Source organism: Vespa crabro, chromosome 9, assembly GCF_910589235.1.
Source record: "Vespa crabro chromosome 9, iyVesCrab1.2, whole genome shotgun sequence".
In the NCBI taxonomy this organism is placed as follows: domain Eukaryota; kingdom Metazoa; phylum Arthropoda; class Insecta; order Hymenoptera; family Vespidae; genus Vespa; species Vespa crabro.
The window spans coordinates 7,915,867-7,930,275 of NC_060963.1; the positions used below are offsets into that span (position 1 = coordinate 7,915,867).

The 14,409-nt window shown below is 38.3% G+C and overlaps 1 protein-coding gene across 3 annotated transcripts in view; it reads right to left on the bottom strand.

Moving 5' to 3' along the window:
* Positions 1 to 14,409, bottom strand: part of LOC124426585 (POU domain protein 2-like) — a 94,164-nt gene that overhangs the window by 3,703 nt on the left and 76,052 nt on the right. For all 3 annotated transcript variants that reach the window (XM_046968429.1, XM_046968431.1, XM_046968430.1), the window contains 2 exons: positions 2,890 to 3,026; positions 1,987 to 2,376 (listed from right to left, as the gene is read on the bottom strand). In XM_046968429.1, coding sequence (XP_046824385.1) covers positions 1,987 to 2,376; positions 2,890 to 3,026 — 527 coding nt within the window. The remainder of the gene's footprint in view (positions 1 to 1,986; positions 2,377 to 2,889; positions 3,027 to 14,409) is intronic.

A 14,409-nucleotide genomic window follows, 5' to 3' on the forward strand; every position in this document is an offset into this window, starting at 1 on the left:
GCGAACATTCTTCACTATATGAGCAAATAATGAAAGATGAAAAAGGAATGTTTAGAGTACAGTTAAAGGAATAAAAGTGACACGTGTTCTTTTTGATACAGGTACGTAAAGATTTCGTAGGGTGCTAAAGTCGATCGATTATCTACACCCTTTCTTAACCAGATGCTCGATTATGAGAATAAGAGGGCGCAGAACGTGGCAGCTATGAAGGAAAAGGGTTTGGAGTCGGTCGCGTGTCGTTTAACCACACCGAGAGCACCTTACTTATATTTATTGTTGGTCGTCAAGATACCTTTAGAGACTCCTTTAAATTTAGTCACGTGCAGGGATCGGCAACAGGTATTTGGTAGTTGATTCCTCATGTATTTCCAAACCATTTGTATAGCTTCAATAATACGAAGTGTAAGCTCGAATTATACAACAAAATTATATTTCTCTCTCTCTCTCTTTCTCTCTTTCTATATATATATATATATATATATATATATATATATATATATATATATAAAACGATTATTTACATTCTAATATATAATTTATATTCTAATATGTATTTTGATAAAGAAACTTTGTATCGGTATCATAATCAAACGGAAACCGTTCTGTATCGTCGCGTGTCGAACCCGAGGCAAGAGTTTAGTATAGTAAAAGGGGTGTTTTAGAACATGTTCGAGGAATGAAGAAATTAAATGTCCGGAGCTACAGAAGATGTATTAGGGAATAAGATATCCGCTTGAGAAGATCACGTGTCGTGCATGTATGGTAAACGAGAGGGTTGAAGGACAGGTTACAACCCAGTCTAGGAGAGGGCGACGCCCGTAAGGGAAGCTCGTGTGTCTTTAGAAAGTTTCGAGAACAAAAAAGCAGATCCTTCGAAAAGAAACGCAAAGGGAAAAAAATACAAGGCAGCCACGTGTGAGGCAACAAAGGATCCTTCCCGTTCGGGCAAGGTGCTGAAGGGCTCGGAATCTTCCTAGAAAAGTATATAGTGTCTTTTAAAGTAGATAGGAAGGGATCCAAAGCTTCCTACTTTGAGTGTGAGTCTTGCCAACGCATGTGTGTATATCTGTACGTATGTATGTATGTATATATGCGTGCGGGTACACGTTGGATCCAGACGGCCATTAAATCTGCTAAGATTCGAAGTCGTTTTGTTAGCTTTTTTATAAGGCCTGTGCATCGCGTCCTTGCACACGCTACTCGTGACGGAGCCTATAGAAATTTTTTCCTAAATGCTGAACCTGGGCCCATTCAGAGTCGTTCGAAGGAAGGGCATAAGGAAGGGAGGAGAGATGCCCACCGCGGGTATCCAGGAAAGAGGGTCGTTTTTCAACGTATCTCCGGATATAATGAATCGATTTTTCTCGATTCGATGCGAAAGATCTTTTTCTTAACAAAAAGATTGCGACGGTGGTGGTAGAAATGATCGACGAATGTTCTTAAGAAATATTTACGATTTCGCGTGAGATATATACGTATCTTTGTTCGTTTTATTTTTTTTTTATTTTTTCTTTTTTGAAAAAGAATAATCTTTTACGGATCTTTTTTAGATTTTTACATTATATCAAATAAATTAAAGTTGTACATAAACATATATATGTAGATACATACGTAAGCAATATTATATGCTATTTCATTATAATTAATCGTAATCTCTTTATTAAATGTGCCGAAATTGTAATCGAATGAAGTTGGAACGAGAAAAAGGAAGAAATTTTGTCCCTTTGTGCCAACAGCAGACGTTTATCTGGATGTCGAATCAAACGAACTGTCTTCGAAGAATAAGACATTCGCTTCCCTTCAGATCAGCCCTCGATCAGATAGCGAGCTTGTTCTTTGAATCGTCACGGATTTGCCTCGATTTCGGGACTCGTCGATCGAATTCGTATCGAGTAGATAATTTTGTAATAGGCAGAAGAGGATTGAGAAATAAGGAAAAAAGGAATATTTACTTTTTTGTTCTCGAAGGAAGAAAGATTTACTTACTTGATTTTGCAAGAAAAATTGTGCCTGTGCCGGAAGTTGCCCAGCCGCTGCAGGATTGGCTTGCTGAAACATAGCAAATTGTTGCAGTTGTTGCTGCAGCGATTGTTGTTGTTGCTGCAGAGTCGATGCAAGAGCTTGAATCTCTTGAGGTCCGAGAGTACCGAGAGATCCATGCATTAACAATTGTTGGCCGACCAATTGAGCTGCCAACGCTGCCTGCGAGCTTCCACTGTTTTGCGTGCTCGTATGTTGTTGCTGTTGCTGTTGTTGCTGTTGCTGTTGTTGTTGTTGCTGATGCGTACCAGTCAATTGACTACTCACTCCAGAACTTGGCGAAGATGAGCTACCGCTGGTGCCACTGCTGCTATTACGATGTGATACATCAGTAACCTACAGCACAGATTTATCGATTTTTCCTGAAACCCGTTTTATCTTGTCTCGTTTCAAAAGTTACTAATTAACATTGATTTCATTGAATTTTCTCATACGGCGAGATTTCACGATGTAATGTGGAATCAGAAAAGGTGTCCTTACTAATAATACTGAATAAACAATGTCGAATAAAGCCGTGTTTACATTTGGCCAGGTCAGAATATTGGTCACTAAGGTTTATCTTTCTCTTTTGTGTTTTATAAAATATATCCCTCTTTTATTTTCCGTCCTTCCACTCTACAGTCCCTTCTCTTATTTAGCTGTCAAATATTGATCACAATCATTTTTTTGCGCACTTAAGAACCTGAGTGAAAATGTCAGATTTTTTGTTTTCTTTTAAACACTAAACTTAGAAAAGTCCTTGATTTATTATTATTCCTTCGATAATTTAAGAGAACTCCAATATTAATGCATCTAATATTTTTGAAATGTATTGTTTATAATATGTATAATATAAATAATTTTACGAACCAAATTAAGAGCTTCCCTATCCGAGTCCATTGAGTCGTGATCGAGATTCGCGTCGGTGACATCTTGAATATCACTCGTGATACTTCGATCATCTCCACTGAGCTCGGCTCCTTCGACCTCAGCGTGTAGATCCGCATCTGCAATAAGAACAAAAGATTAGATTGTAATCGCGATCGAAAATATTTCATGCAGAAATTTGTATTCTTCTACAAACTGTTGCTATAGAAGAGAGAACAATTTTCGTTATAATCGTACAGTCATTGTTGTTCTGTGGCCTATACTTCCGATGACGATCACTGTATCGCGTTGGGGTGGACGTTGGTGTGCTAGTGGCATGAAGGCGCATGTCCGTAAAGATCATTTTTGGGTCTTCGAGAAAGACCATGTTAACCTCCTTTCTCTCAGAGGTTTTATTCGTGATCCTCCTCGTGATCACATCGAGATGATTCTCGAGATCCAGCACGAATTTATCTTGAAGACGTTCATGGAGAACATCGAGTAATCGTCGTTTTTGATCGACAACGATCGTGACAAACGATCGTTCGGATCTTTTTCCAGAAATGCGATTTCATTCCGTATCTATACTGTACGCGTGTTTAAAGAAATAAAGAGTGTTTCTTCTTTTTTATTTATCTTTTTTTTTTTCTTTATTAATCCTTCGATAAATTATTAGCACCAACGCGAATGCACAAGTTCTTTGGAACTTCGTTGATGGACCGATGCAGGACGAATGTTAGAATGACGCAACGAAAGTAGTGCGACCCGGAGGGCGAAAGAATCATCCCCACCAACATCGCTAACACCACGTGCTCTTCGATGTTTCGACGGGGGAGCTTCGATTGGTCGGGACTCTTCTCGTAGACGAACGATACCGCCCAATGAGGATCGGTTTACCCTTTCGAGCCTACTCTTTTTTTATTCTCCCTTTTGCTCATGGAGCAACCCTTCGTGCATCTATCATCATAGGTATCTTATGACCACCTCCTTCATATCCCCGTTGCGTTTGGCTCTAGGAAATCATACGAACACAACGTAGAAACGTCGAACAATATAGAACGGAACCGATCGGTCGATTCTAGCAAACGAGCTTTTTCCGTCAATGCTTGGCACGCGTTTCATACCGTAACGGTTTTAATAATAATTACTTCGATACGCTTAAAGATCCTTTCTTACCATAGGGTAGCAACCGTATGTACTTGGAATATGGCTGTGAACTTTCTCCGTGTTAAGATTTTAATATCATATTTTTTCATCTCTTATGTTATACGAACTTATATGATAATTTGAGATTTAAAAAACTTAAGAAATTTAAGAACAAATGAAGAAATTAGTAGGATCGAGTTGATGATCATGGTAAATATCGAGAGGGAATAGGGAGAGGGTTAGTGAACTAAAAAGAGAAGTTGCTCAGCCATTTGAACGGCACTCGGACGTTCCCATCGACTTCGGATTCCGACAGAAGATAAAAAGAGAAGCGAAAAGAGTGAGAAAGTAAGGCGAAACCTCGTAAAAAGCTTGGCGAAACGGGCTCTATGGTGGGGAGAGATTGCAAGGTAAGGAAGGAACGATCGTTGTGGAGGAAAAAAAATTCAAAATCCTGTGAACTCTGAACACCGAGACGCTACTTTTTGGGTGAGCAGTCTCGATTTCTGCTCCTCTTCTCGTTCTTTCTTTCTCTCTCTCCCTCTCTTTCTCTCTCTTTCTCTCTCTCTCTCTCCCCTATTTCTCTCTCTCTTTCTCCCTCCCTCCCTCCCTCCCTCCCTCTCTCTCTCTCTCTCTCTCTCTCTTTCTCTCTCTTTCGTGTGTCTCCCTTCCTACCTGATTCCCCTGAAATCGTAAAAAAAGCATCGACAGGTCAGGTAGGACAGCATCGACAGGAAGTTTCAATGCGTTCTCTCAGGATTGGTCGATTCTCTATAAAACTTCGTTTTACTCGTCCTCTCGCGTTCTTACATATCTTTCTTATTTTTCAAAAGCAGGGAAGGCAGGTACTTGGATGGTAACTTCTATATGTGCAGCTTTCCCTCTCTTTCTTTCCCCCTCCCTCCTTAAATTTGCATCTTTCACGACCCTCATTTTTCTATCAAAATTGCGCTTTTTTCGTGAGAAACACGTTGGAGAATAAGGTAGATATTTCGAGAGGAAACACATGTGGTCGTTTCATTTTTAACGCGAATGAGGCAAGAAAGAAAAAAAGAAAAAATAAAGAAAAGATAGGATGGATCGATAGAAAAATAATGTTCGCGCGTCGCCAGGTGTTCATGGCAAATGCACACAAATATCGTATTAGAAGTTCAGTATCTTAGATAAGCCAACCGTCATTTCATCCGTTCTCTTGCAGGATTAAATGCACGTGTATGTGAGTGCGTTACATACATGTGCGAATGTACACCTATGTAGAGACTTTTTGCTTTTTCCTTTTTTTTATTTCTTTTTTTTACCAAATTTATGTCGTCTCCCTTCGAAAAAAAAATTCTCCTCTATCTAAAATTAAACTTTTCTTGCCGTGAGAAGCCTTACCGAATTCCTTGATTCGCGACAAAAGGAGAGGGAAGCTCAGAGATAGAGAACGTGCGAGGGGATTGGGATGGTTTTTTGGGGCGATTTCTCTTCGTTCTCGTATTCTACCCTTTTTTAAGAAGGGCTCACGTTGTTCCGCATTTCTCGAAAGACCTGACATAGAAAATAACTGACGGTGCGTAACCAGGTGCGAGGGTAACATTTAGATGTGCGTTCGTACCAACGTAAGATAAGGCAACCGTCACTTCGTCTTCTTTCTTTCACGTGTACTAATACAGAGACGAAACGACCGTTGTTTCTTTGAAGAAAACGAATTCGAAATTTTGAAAAAAATTTTCCTACCGTTCTTTTTCTTTTTTTTTTTTGTTATTCGTTAACAAGCGAAAATACGATTCTATCTCATGCTAAGGTTGTATAGGTATAAAGACAATTTTTCACATAGTCCGACGTTCGAAATTTTACGACATGCTTATCCAATGGCAATGCCTATGCAATTTCAAACTATTGAAGTCCGTTTAACGTTTGTACGAGCGACAGGACGACCGTCTATCCATCACCTACGCACATTCTCACGCATATTCAATCCTAAAAATTCGTTCTTAGTAAGTATGCACACGAATGTTACACAATACACACGGTCCGTTTTGTAGGAGGGCTCTGCAGCTGGGCGCATTCGATCGTTGCGCTATTTTTCCGCATTATTCGAAGCGAACGGTGTCTTTGACCTTAGCTTCTACTTTTTCTCCCTCTCTATATCTTTTCACGAGACTCAATGAAAAGCAGTCGACGATCTGACCTTTACACGAGAAACTCGTCATTCGAAAATGCACCCTGCTCTTATGTACGTCAGGTGATAAGATCGGACAATGCTGCACCTGAATCGTGCGTGTTACTTTTTCACGTTGAATGTTATTTCTTTCCTGTCTATTTCTTATTAATTTTCATGACTTGTTGGATATTTTTAATAACTTAAATAGCTTATCGTAGGTATCGGTAAACGAGTAATAATTAAGAAATGAGCTGGAATATTAATTTCAAAAGGAAAAAAAGATTGATCTAATCTCGGCTCGTATAAATCAAGTAAAAAAATATGTATATTTAAATCGTCAAAATTATCGTATGAATAGAGACGAAGAAAAATTTTAATTTTTTGAATGAATTCTGAGAGTACGAACATAAAAATTCATCAATAGCATGTTTCGTTTCTCTTGTATACTTTTTCTTCCTCTTTCATCATTTCCCCCCTCTCCAAAGAGTCGTCACTGTTGTCGTTTTCTTCGTTCGTACCGAAACTCGTCTTCTCTCGCGTGGGATCCGAAGATGTTTTTGTTCGCCGAGGCGAGAATAGTGGTCGAGCGACGAGGGCGTGTTTCCCTTTTACGCGTGATCTACATAAAATATCGATTCCAGACGCGCAGCTCAGGAAAAATATCGACGAGTCACGGAGGACCTCACCTTCGGTGGTGAAACCGGCTTCTCTTCTTTTTCTTCTTCTTCTTCTTCTTCTTCTTTTCTCTCATCTCTTCCAGCTTGACGAACGCCGTCACAAAAGAGAAATCGTTATTTTCACGGCTTGGCTCGATTTCGCGGTTGCATCCCTCGTTCTTTCTAACATAGCCCGTTCTTCCTTCTTCCATTTCATTCCATTCCATTCCATTCCATTCCATTCGATTCCATTCCATTCCATTTCATTCTTATCTTCCTTCCTTCCTTCTTTCCTTCCTTCTTCCTTCCTTTTTCCTTCCTTCCTTCCTTCCTTCCTTCCTTCCTTCCATTCTTTCTTCCTTCCTTCCTTCCTTCCTTCCTTCCTTCCTTTTTTCCTTCCTTCCTTTCTTCTTTCTTTCCTATCTTTCTTACTTCTCTCTTAAGATATTTCACTTTTTGCGCGTTTTTCGTTCGCCATTCTTCTTTGCATTCCTCAAGTTCTTTCTTGGTGATTCTTCGCGTTCCATAATTGGACTTACCTTTGTAATTAGCGTAAGAGAAGATAGACAATTCATGGTTATCCTCGGTAAAATAAACTTCTTTCGTGTGAAATTAAGTCTTTTGTTTTATCCCGTGGGAGGTACAACAGTGTTAATGTGTTAAATATATATTAGTTGAAAGAAAAAATCTTTTTCTTTTTTCATTTTCATTTGTAAAGGTTGAAACGAACTTCATAAATAAGTTTGTTCAAGCTCGAAATATTATAATTGAAGATTTTTAATTCTTTCGACCGTTTTATACATATCTGTCTAATCGGTTGATTCGATTTTTCGAGGTTGTAAACTATCATCCTAGTAGTAGTGTGGAGTATTATTAAAAGCATTCACAATGTCATCAGGATTTTTCCTTCTTTCCTTTTCCTTTTTTTGGTCGTTCTTTAACGTGGTGGAAAGTTTAAGCGGCATCTGCCTCCGTGTCGTCCTTCTTTCGGTATTCTTACGTAAAGGCGACAACAATACGAGCAACCCCGAACTGACGGGGGAGGAATTCACTCGTATTATTTCGTTCTGTACGCATCGCCTGTCAACCGACTTACGATTTTATTAAGGCCTAGCGTCATTCGATTGAGAGCTCTCTCTAGGATCGTTTCCATTCTCGCGAAGATCCTAATCGCGATGCAGACAAGCATCAAATTTCAAATTGAATTCACTTCTATTTTATTTTAGTTTCTTCGAATGCATCCAGACGATTACGATCCGTGTTGTTCACGTTCGTTTAATCGGAAGTAAAATGCTTCGATTTCGTTTATTAGAATTCTCATGATCGTAGAAAGATTATTTAACGATAAAAGAGATAGATGAAATTTTTTAATTTTCAATCAAATTAAATCTAATTTTGTTTTAATATTATTTCGTAAAACTTGATAATCGATAAAACTTATTGTTTCAGTTTTAATATGAAGTGATGAATAAAAATTAAAATTTTCATAATTATCATCTAATATTAAAGAATGATAAAAACTCGTAACAATTTTCTTTTTTGTATTCCTTTCTCTTATTAATTTATTTGATGACTTTTGAGGATTAAACATGGCCGTGATAGAAAATAATACATGACTGGTAAGAAGAAGCTAAACGGGTAAATTATTGTCCGGATATATACCGGGTGTGTTTGTACCGTTTCTATCGAGTCGTCGAGGAGGAGGCTGCAGGCGAGGAAAGCGTGTTATCGAAAGGGGAACGAACGAAGGGGACGGATTCGAGCCAATAGAATAACAGTGTTTCCTCCAGCGTGTTTTGCAGTGGCGTTACTACCGTCGCTTCTACCGTCGCGGCCGCGGCGACGGCAAGGGTGACGAGAGAGGGAAAGAGAAGGGGTGGACTGGTTTTCGAGCGTGCCGTGGGGTGAGTCTAAAACCGTTAGGTTAGTCGCGTGCTACCAAAGGCACGTGTCCCACCTCTTCTTTTCTCTTTCATTCTTGCTTACGCACACGAATACGTTCTGCTTATGTTGTATAACCGGCCGTGGTTTACGCGTTTAACCGTATCTTTGATGTTTCTATGTGCAAACTCATGCAAACTAGCGCCATTTTAAAGATTGCTCCTAACAAGATATATCAGATTTTCAAAGATCAATAAAATTTCTTAAAATTTACAAAGATTAATGAATTTCATTTACAAATGATATAGTATTTGTATAAAATAATATTTATAAAACATACTTATATATTCTAATTATAAGAAATATGGGTGTTTCGTATGTAGATATATTGAATTATATGGACGTCAGGCACGTGTCCGTCTCCGCCTCTTTGTGATTCTCTTCGGATTTTTAAGCCTGTCTTCTATTTGCTACACCCCTTTTTGAATATCCTTGATGGCATTGGAGCAATCCTTTAGCAGATGTATTCTAAAAAAAATGGCGGGCGAATAAGGATGCCCAAAGAAACATGTTTTTTGTTTTCTTTTTTTATCTTAAAGCAATATCTCATATTGAAATAAAATAAGAAGAAAAATGTCGAGATTTGATTGTCGATGAAATGGAAAGGATCGTGGAGCTGTTGAGGCAGATGTAGACATAACTAGTTCTAAGATAGATAGCAGTTAAATCATCGTAGTCATCATTATCGATAGCTACCGTTATAATGAAACATAGGCACAACCCACGTGTACGAACGTGAGGCCCCTCGTGCTTTGGCACGTGTCTATAGGGTAAACGCGCAGAGTCGGCACCGCAATATATCCACCTACGTGCCGCATAACGGTCCAACGCAGTTTCGAAAGGAAAGATGATCACACAGATGCCAGGAACCTTTCGATGAAGAATTTAGTCTCCTGTATAAAGAAGTTATATTTCATATCTTTTTTTCATTTTTCTTCTTTTTTTTGTAATCGAAAGAAAAGTTTTTACAGAGTATAGTTGTATGACATCGAACACAGCACCACGGGAAATTGCAAAGTTGAATCATCGCGTTCGCCGTAAATTTCCGATAAGGAAATGAGGCTATGCATATAAAAGAGAAGGTTTTCTCGTACAACTTCCATAGTCACACGCGAACTATATTTGGTATTGGAAGCCCTCTTCTTGGTTGGCAGTGATGTATGGTATGATAGAATTGCATGCTCTTCATTATTAACACTTCTTTGTTTTTTTGAACGTATTCGTTGAACTTCTCATTCGGTTCACATAAATTTTATAGTAATGTCTTTAATTAATTATGTTTTTATATTAAAAAGTATAAAGAATATCATATTTCTTCTCCATATATATATATATATATATATATATATATATATATATATATATATGTAAAGAAGATTAATCGATACTCGGAAAAAAGGGACTCTCCATGCTATTTTCGTCTCATGGCAGTCGATAGTCTTCATGCCTCGAAAAATCGACAAGACGAAAAATGAGGGAGAGAGGGTAACGTCGAGATTATTTGAATATCCCATATTTAAGATTCGTCCTGCGTAGTCCTGGGCAGTGATTGTCAGCTTGGTAAGCTGGTCACGTGGACGGCACGTCATACACGTCAAACCAACCCCCCAGTAGAAAGCACCCCTTATATATGCGCCGTAGACTGGCCCGGCGGTCAGTTCAGGACGGGAGAGTCCTTGCGAACACTTTACATTCTATTTTCACGCTGTAGTGACTTCGATGTATGCGACTTCCTTAACGCATTCGGCAGATATTGCTTTTTGGCACGTGCTACATACCAACCTTGATATTCATTTCTTTACAAATGAAACACTTTTCGAGATTATATTAAAGAGAAATCTTGTGAGATTTTTTCAAAGTTGTGAATTTTTTATCTTAAAATTTTATGGACAAAAAAGTATATATATATATCTCATTTTCCAACAAGAATAATCGATTAAATGTAAAAGTTGACTCGAATGAACGGATATATATTGACACTCCTGCGTATCAAACATCTTCAGCTCTTTTATTTCCACCTGACGACATAAACCGGAACTGGTTGCTACTTTATGCGTGTCACCGCCCTCGCGGTGTTTTCACGGGACGACGAGCACCCCCGGATTTTTCCTGGGGCTCTTGGAGAACGAGTCGGTCGTTCAGCACAAAAAAGGGGGAGGACATCTAACCAAGTTAAATAACGCTACATTAGCGCCCTTCGCGATACAAGGGTTGACCGAGTGTGAAATAACCTCAAGCTTATCGGACCTCCGCAGAGATTTTTTTCATTAGCTTTCTCACCTTCCTCCATGTTGTATAAATTTTTTTCTTTTTTTTTTATATTGTCTATTGTTTCATAAAAGAAATGCTAAGCGACATTTCCTTCGTTCATAAATGCAAGGTCATTGAATCTTTTCAACACTCGTGTAGGTTCCTTTCGAAGTTTAACGCTTTAGGGGTGGTCCTTGTAGAGTTTTGAGCGAGACGATCGATTAAACCAATTATCAATTTTATAGCTACCTTCAACGATCAAAAATCGGTCCACTTAATAACTTTAATTATTCCCGGTGCATCTTCGTTTCGCTAGAGTTCGATCGTTTGCCGCCGTAAAACCATCATTCGAGGTTCATTTCTTAAAGGATATAACGACGAGACGTTTGCCGCTCGAAATGTTGTCCTTTGTCCTTTCGTTACAATTATCGACGTCTAGACGACGACTCTGTTTCTCCGGAAAATAACAATTAGGTACGTAAGATCCGAGTCGGTTGTTTCTTGCCCACCGTAAATTCTTTTCTCTTATCCTTCTTTTTTTTCTCGCTTGAAGAATCTTTGAATTTATTTGTTAACGTTAGACATTCTTTTGTAACATCAATCTAATCAGTTAACGATAAGGAAGGATGCATATAACGACAATATCTTCTTCTTCGATCGTCCAATCCTGATCGTAAGTTACATTTCGGCACAGCGTCATAAAATACGGTAATTGCGATCGAAGGAGGTTTCTCGAGAAACGAGGAGGATGGCAATGAAGAAAGAGAGAGAGAGAGAGAGAGAGAGAGAGAGAGAAGGGTCGCGCTTAACCGTCGAGAAAATATCTTCACCTCGGCATCGACGCTTCTTGCATTCTGGTAAGATGACGATCATCCGACGAAGGTAACAGCCAAGTAGCGCCTTTTTCTCTCTTTCCCGAACATCGAGACATCACTCTCTCTCTTTCTCTCTCTTTCTCTCTCTTTCTCTCTCTCTCTCTCTCTCACCTTCTTTTTCTCTCTCTCTCTTTCTCTTGCTTTCTCTTATAGTAAACGCGTCCGGACCTTTACTTCCATTGTTACCAGCTCGCCCTTTACCCTTCCTCCCTTCCTTTTACGAAGCTGCACGGTTCTGGCTTAATAGCTGACGAGGTTATCGGGTTTCTCCAGAAGCGTAAAAGATCTTCGAGGAAAGACGCGGGAATAACGAGAGCCGCGTCTCTCCTTCCTTCTTTCTTTTCTTTCTTCTTTCCTTCTTCCCTTTCCTTCTTTCCTTATTTTTTTTCTCTCTTTACTTTTACTATAAAGAGGCAATGTTACGTTACGTATCGTGCGTAGAATTTATTAGTGTATAGACTTGTCCTTTAAAAGCATATCAATAATTATATCTTTGATTTTATTAATAATTTCATATTTTTTATGGCAAATAGCTATGATATACGTTTTATCGATTTTTTAGCGTAGCTTTTTAGTTTATTTTCTATGTATGTATTATTCTCTCGAATAACGATATCGTTTGATAAATAACTTTCCTTTCCGCGACAAAGTTGTTCTGCCTTCTTCAGAAATCTTTAATTCCCTTGGCTCGTGTGATCGGCAATTAAACGAATGAAAAGTCGCACGTAAGAAAGCGATGTTTCCTCACGATAGAGAAAATGAACGGATCATAAATAAACCATAGCTCAAGGTGGGCGTACCAATGAACTGCTGATAGTACGCATTGTACCCCACGCCAACGATTATACATTAATTAAACAATCAATATTTATTAAGCTTATTATCAAAGGTATCTTTGGATTAGATGTGCAAGAACGTGTTAGAGTACCAACACAATATTAATTCGATTTGACGCGAGGTTAAAGCTCGTATTTCGCTTAATAGGCGCCATATTGTTCGTAACGACGTAATAAATATGGACGCGGCCAAATGAAGACGATAAATTATCGAACGCCCCCGCTGTCGGCACTCCTGTTCGTCTCTTTCTCCAACCTCCTTTCGCCTTTCTCTACCGGTCTTTGTTATTAACTTTTCTTCAAAAAAAAAGTTTTTATAATTGTTCTTTCTTATTTTAAACATAATGTTACGCAAGAGATTAAGTTTAATTTTATTTTCTTCGTGTATGAAAAAAGAAAATAGATTCAATATATGATAAATTTGTTAATTTGTGAGAAATTTGATTTTAAAGGTAAAAAAGAAAAAAAAAAAGATTTATTAATTAAATAGACATTTAAGTGCTATTTAGTATCCTCCGATAAGATCGACTAGTTCACCCTCCTTCATTTCCTTTTTTCCTTTCATTCTTTTTTACTCGTCGCTTATTATAATCAATTATCATCGTGTTCTTCGACAGCACGCGATTGTACCGAGTATCCATGTACATATATATATATATATATATATATATGCTATCTCTCAAGGGGTGCAACCCTCTAGCTTTTTTTATACGGCCACCAAGTCCGGTTCTAAGGGTGTAACGTTGCAACAGGCTGATGAGTGGCAAGATTCGAGTTGGTATTTTTTTCCTCTTTCCTGAGCTTTCGTGATTCTAACAAAGGGTCAATTAATTATTTTGCTGATTAAGTTTTAATTTTTATTTTGATTTTTGACTTAGATATAGATTTTTGACAGATACGAATTTTGTGAATGAACTTTATCGTTTTTACGATCTAATAGAATTGAGATTAAAAATTAGCTTAAAGGAATTGAATGATGAAGAAAACGATCAATGAAAAAAAAAGATCAGTTCTTATTATACACGTTTATTAAGCAATTGTACGGCTTGGCAGCAGGGGATCAGTAAGAAAAACAGTGAAAAACGTTTGTCCTCTGTGGGAACGTCGTGTCCATTAATGGAATCACCAATTGCAGAGTTATTGGTTTAATTGCTAATTGCTAGTCTTTTATGGAACAAGCAACAATGGCGTCGTCACCCACTCGTCGATCGCTGCCATTTTCATAAATATCTTCCCTCCCTTTCTTCCTTTTGCTTCTTAATCCCATTTGTCGTTCTTCTCACGAGTTTCTTTCATAATTCTTTTTTTGTTTTTTAAATCGTTTTTATTTTTCGAGTGGGCGAGACGATTAATCTCTCTTAATCGAAGAGCCTAATGTATCTCTTTTTCCTTTCTTCTTCTTCTTCTTCTTTTACAGCTAGTTACGACTCGAAAAGATCGACGTATTCCGTTTACAAGATATTTCGCAGTGGATAACCACAGTAATGTATAAAAATCCCTGAGAAAGCCATCCTACGAAATTTGAATTTGCTTTCGTCTCCCTTTAAACCTGAGGCATGAATCGAAAAGCGGATAAAAGGGTAGGTGGTAGAAGCATCCGGGTTGAGGGACGACTTTTTAGCATTCAGGAGAGAAGTTCACATCGTCACCCTCGATTCGAATAACAAAGTGAC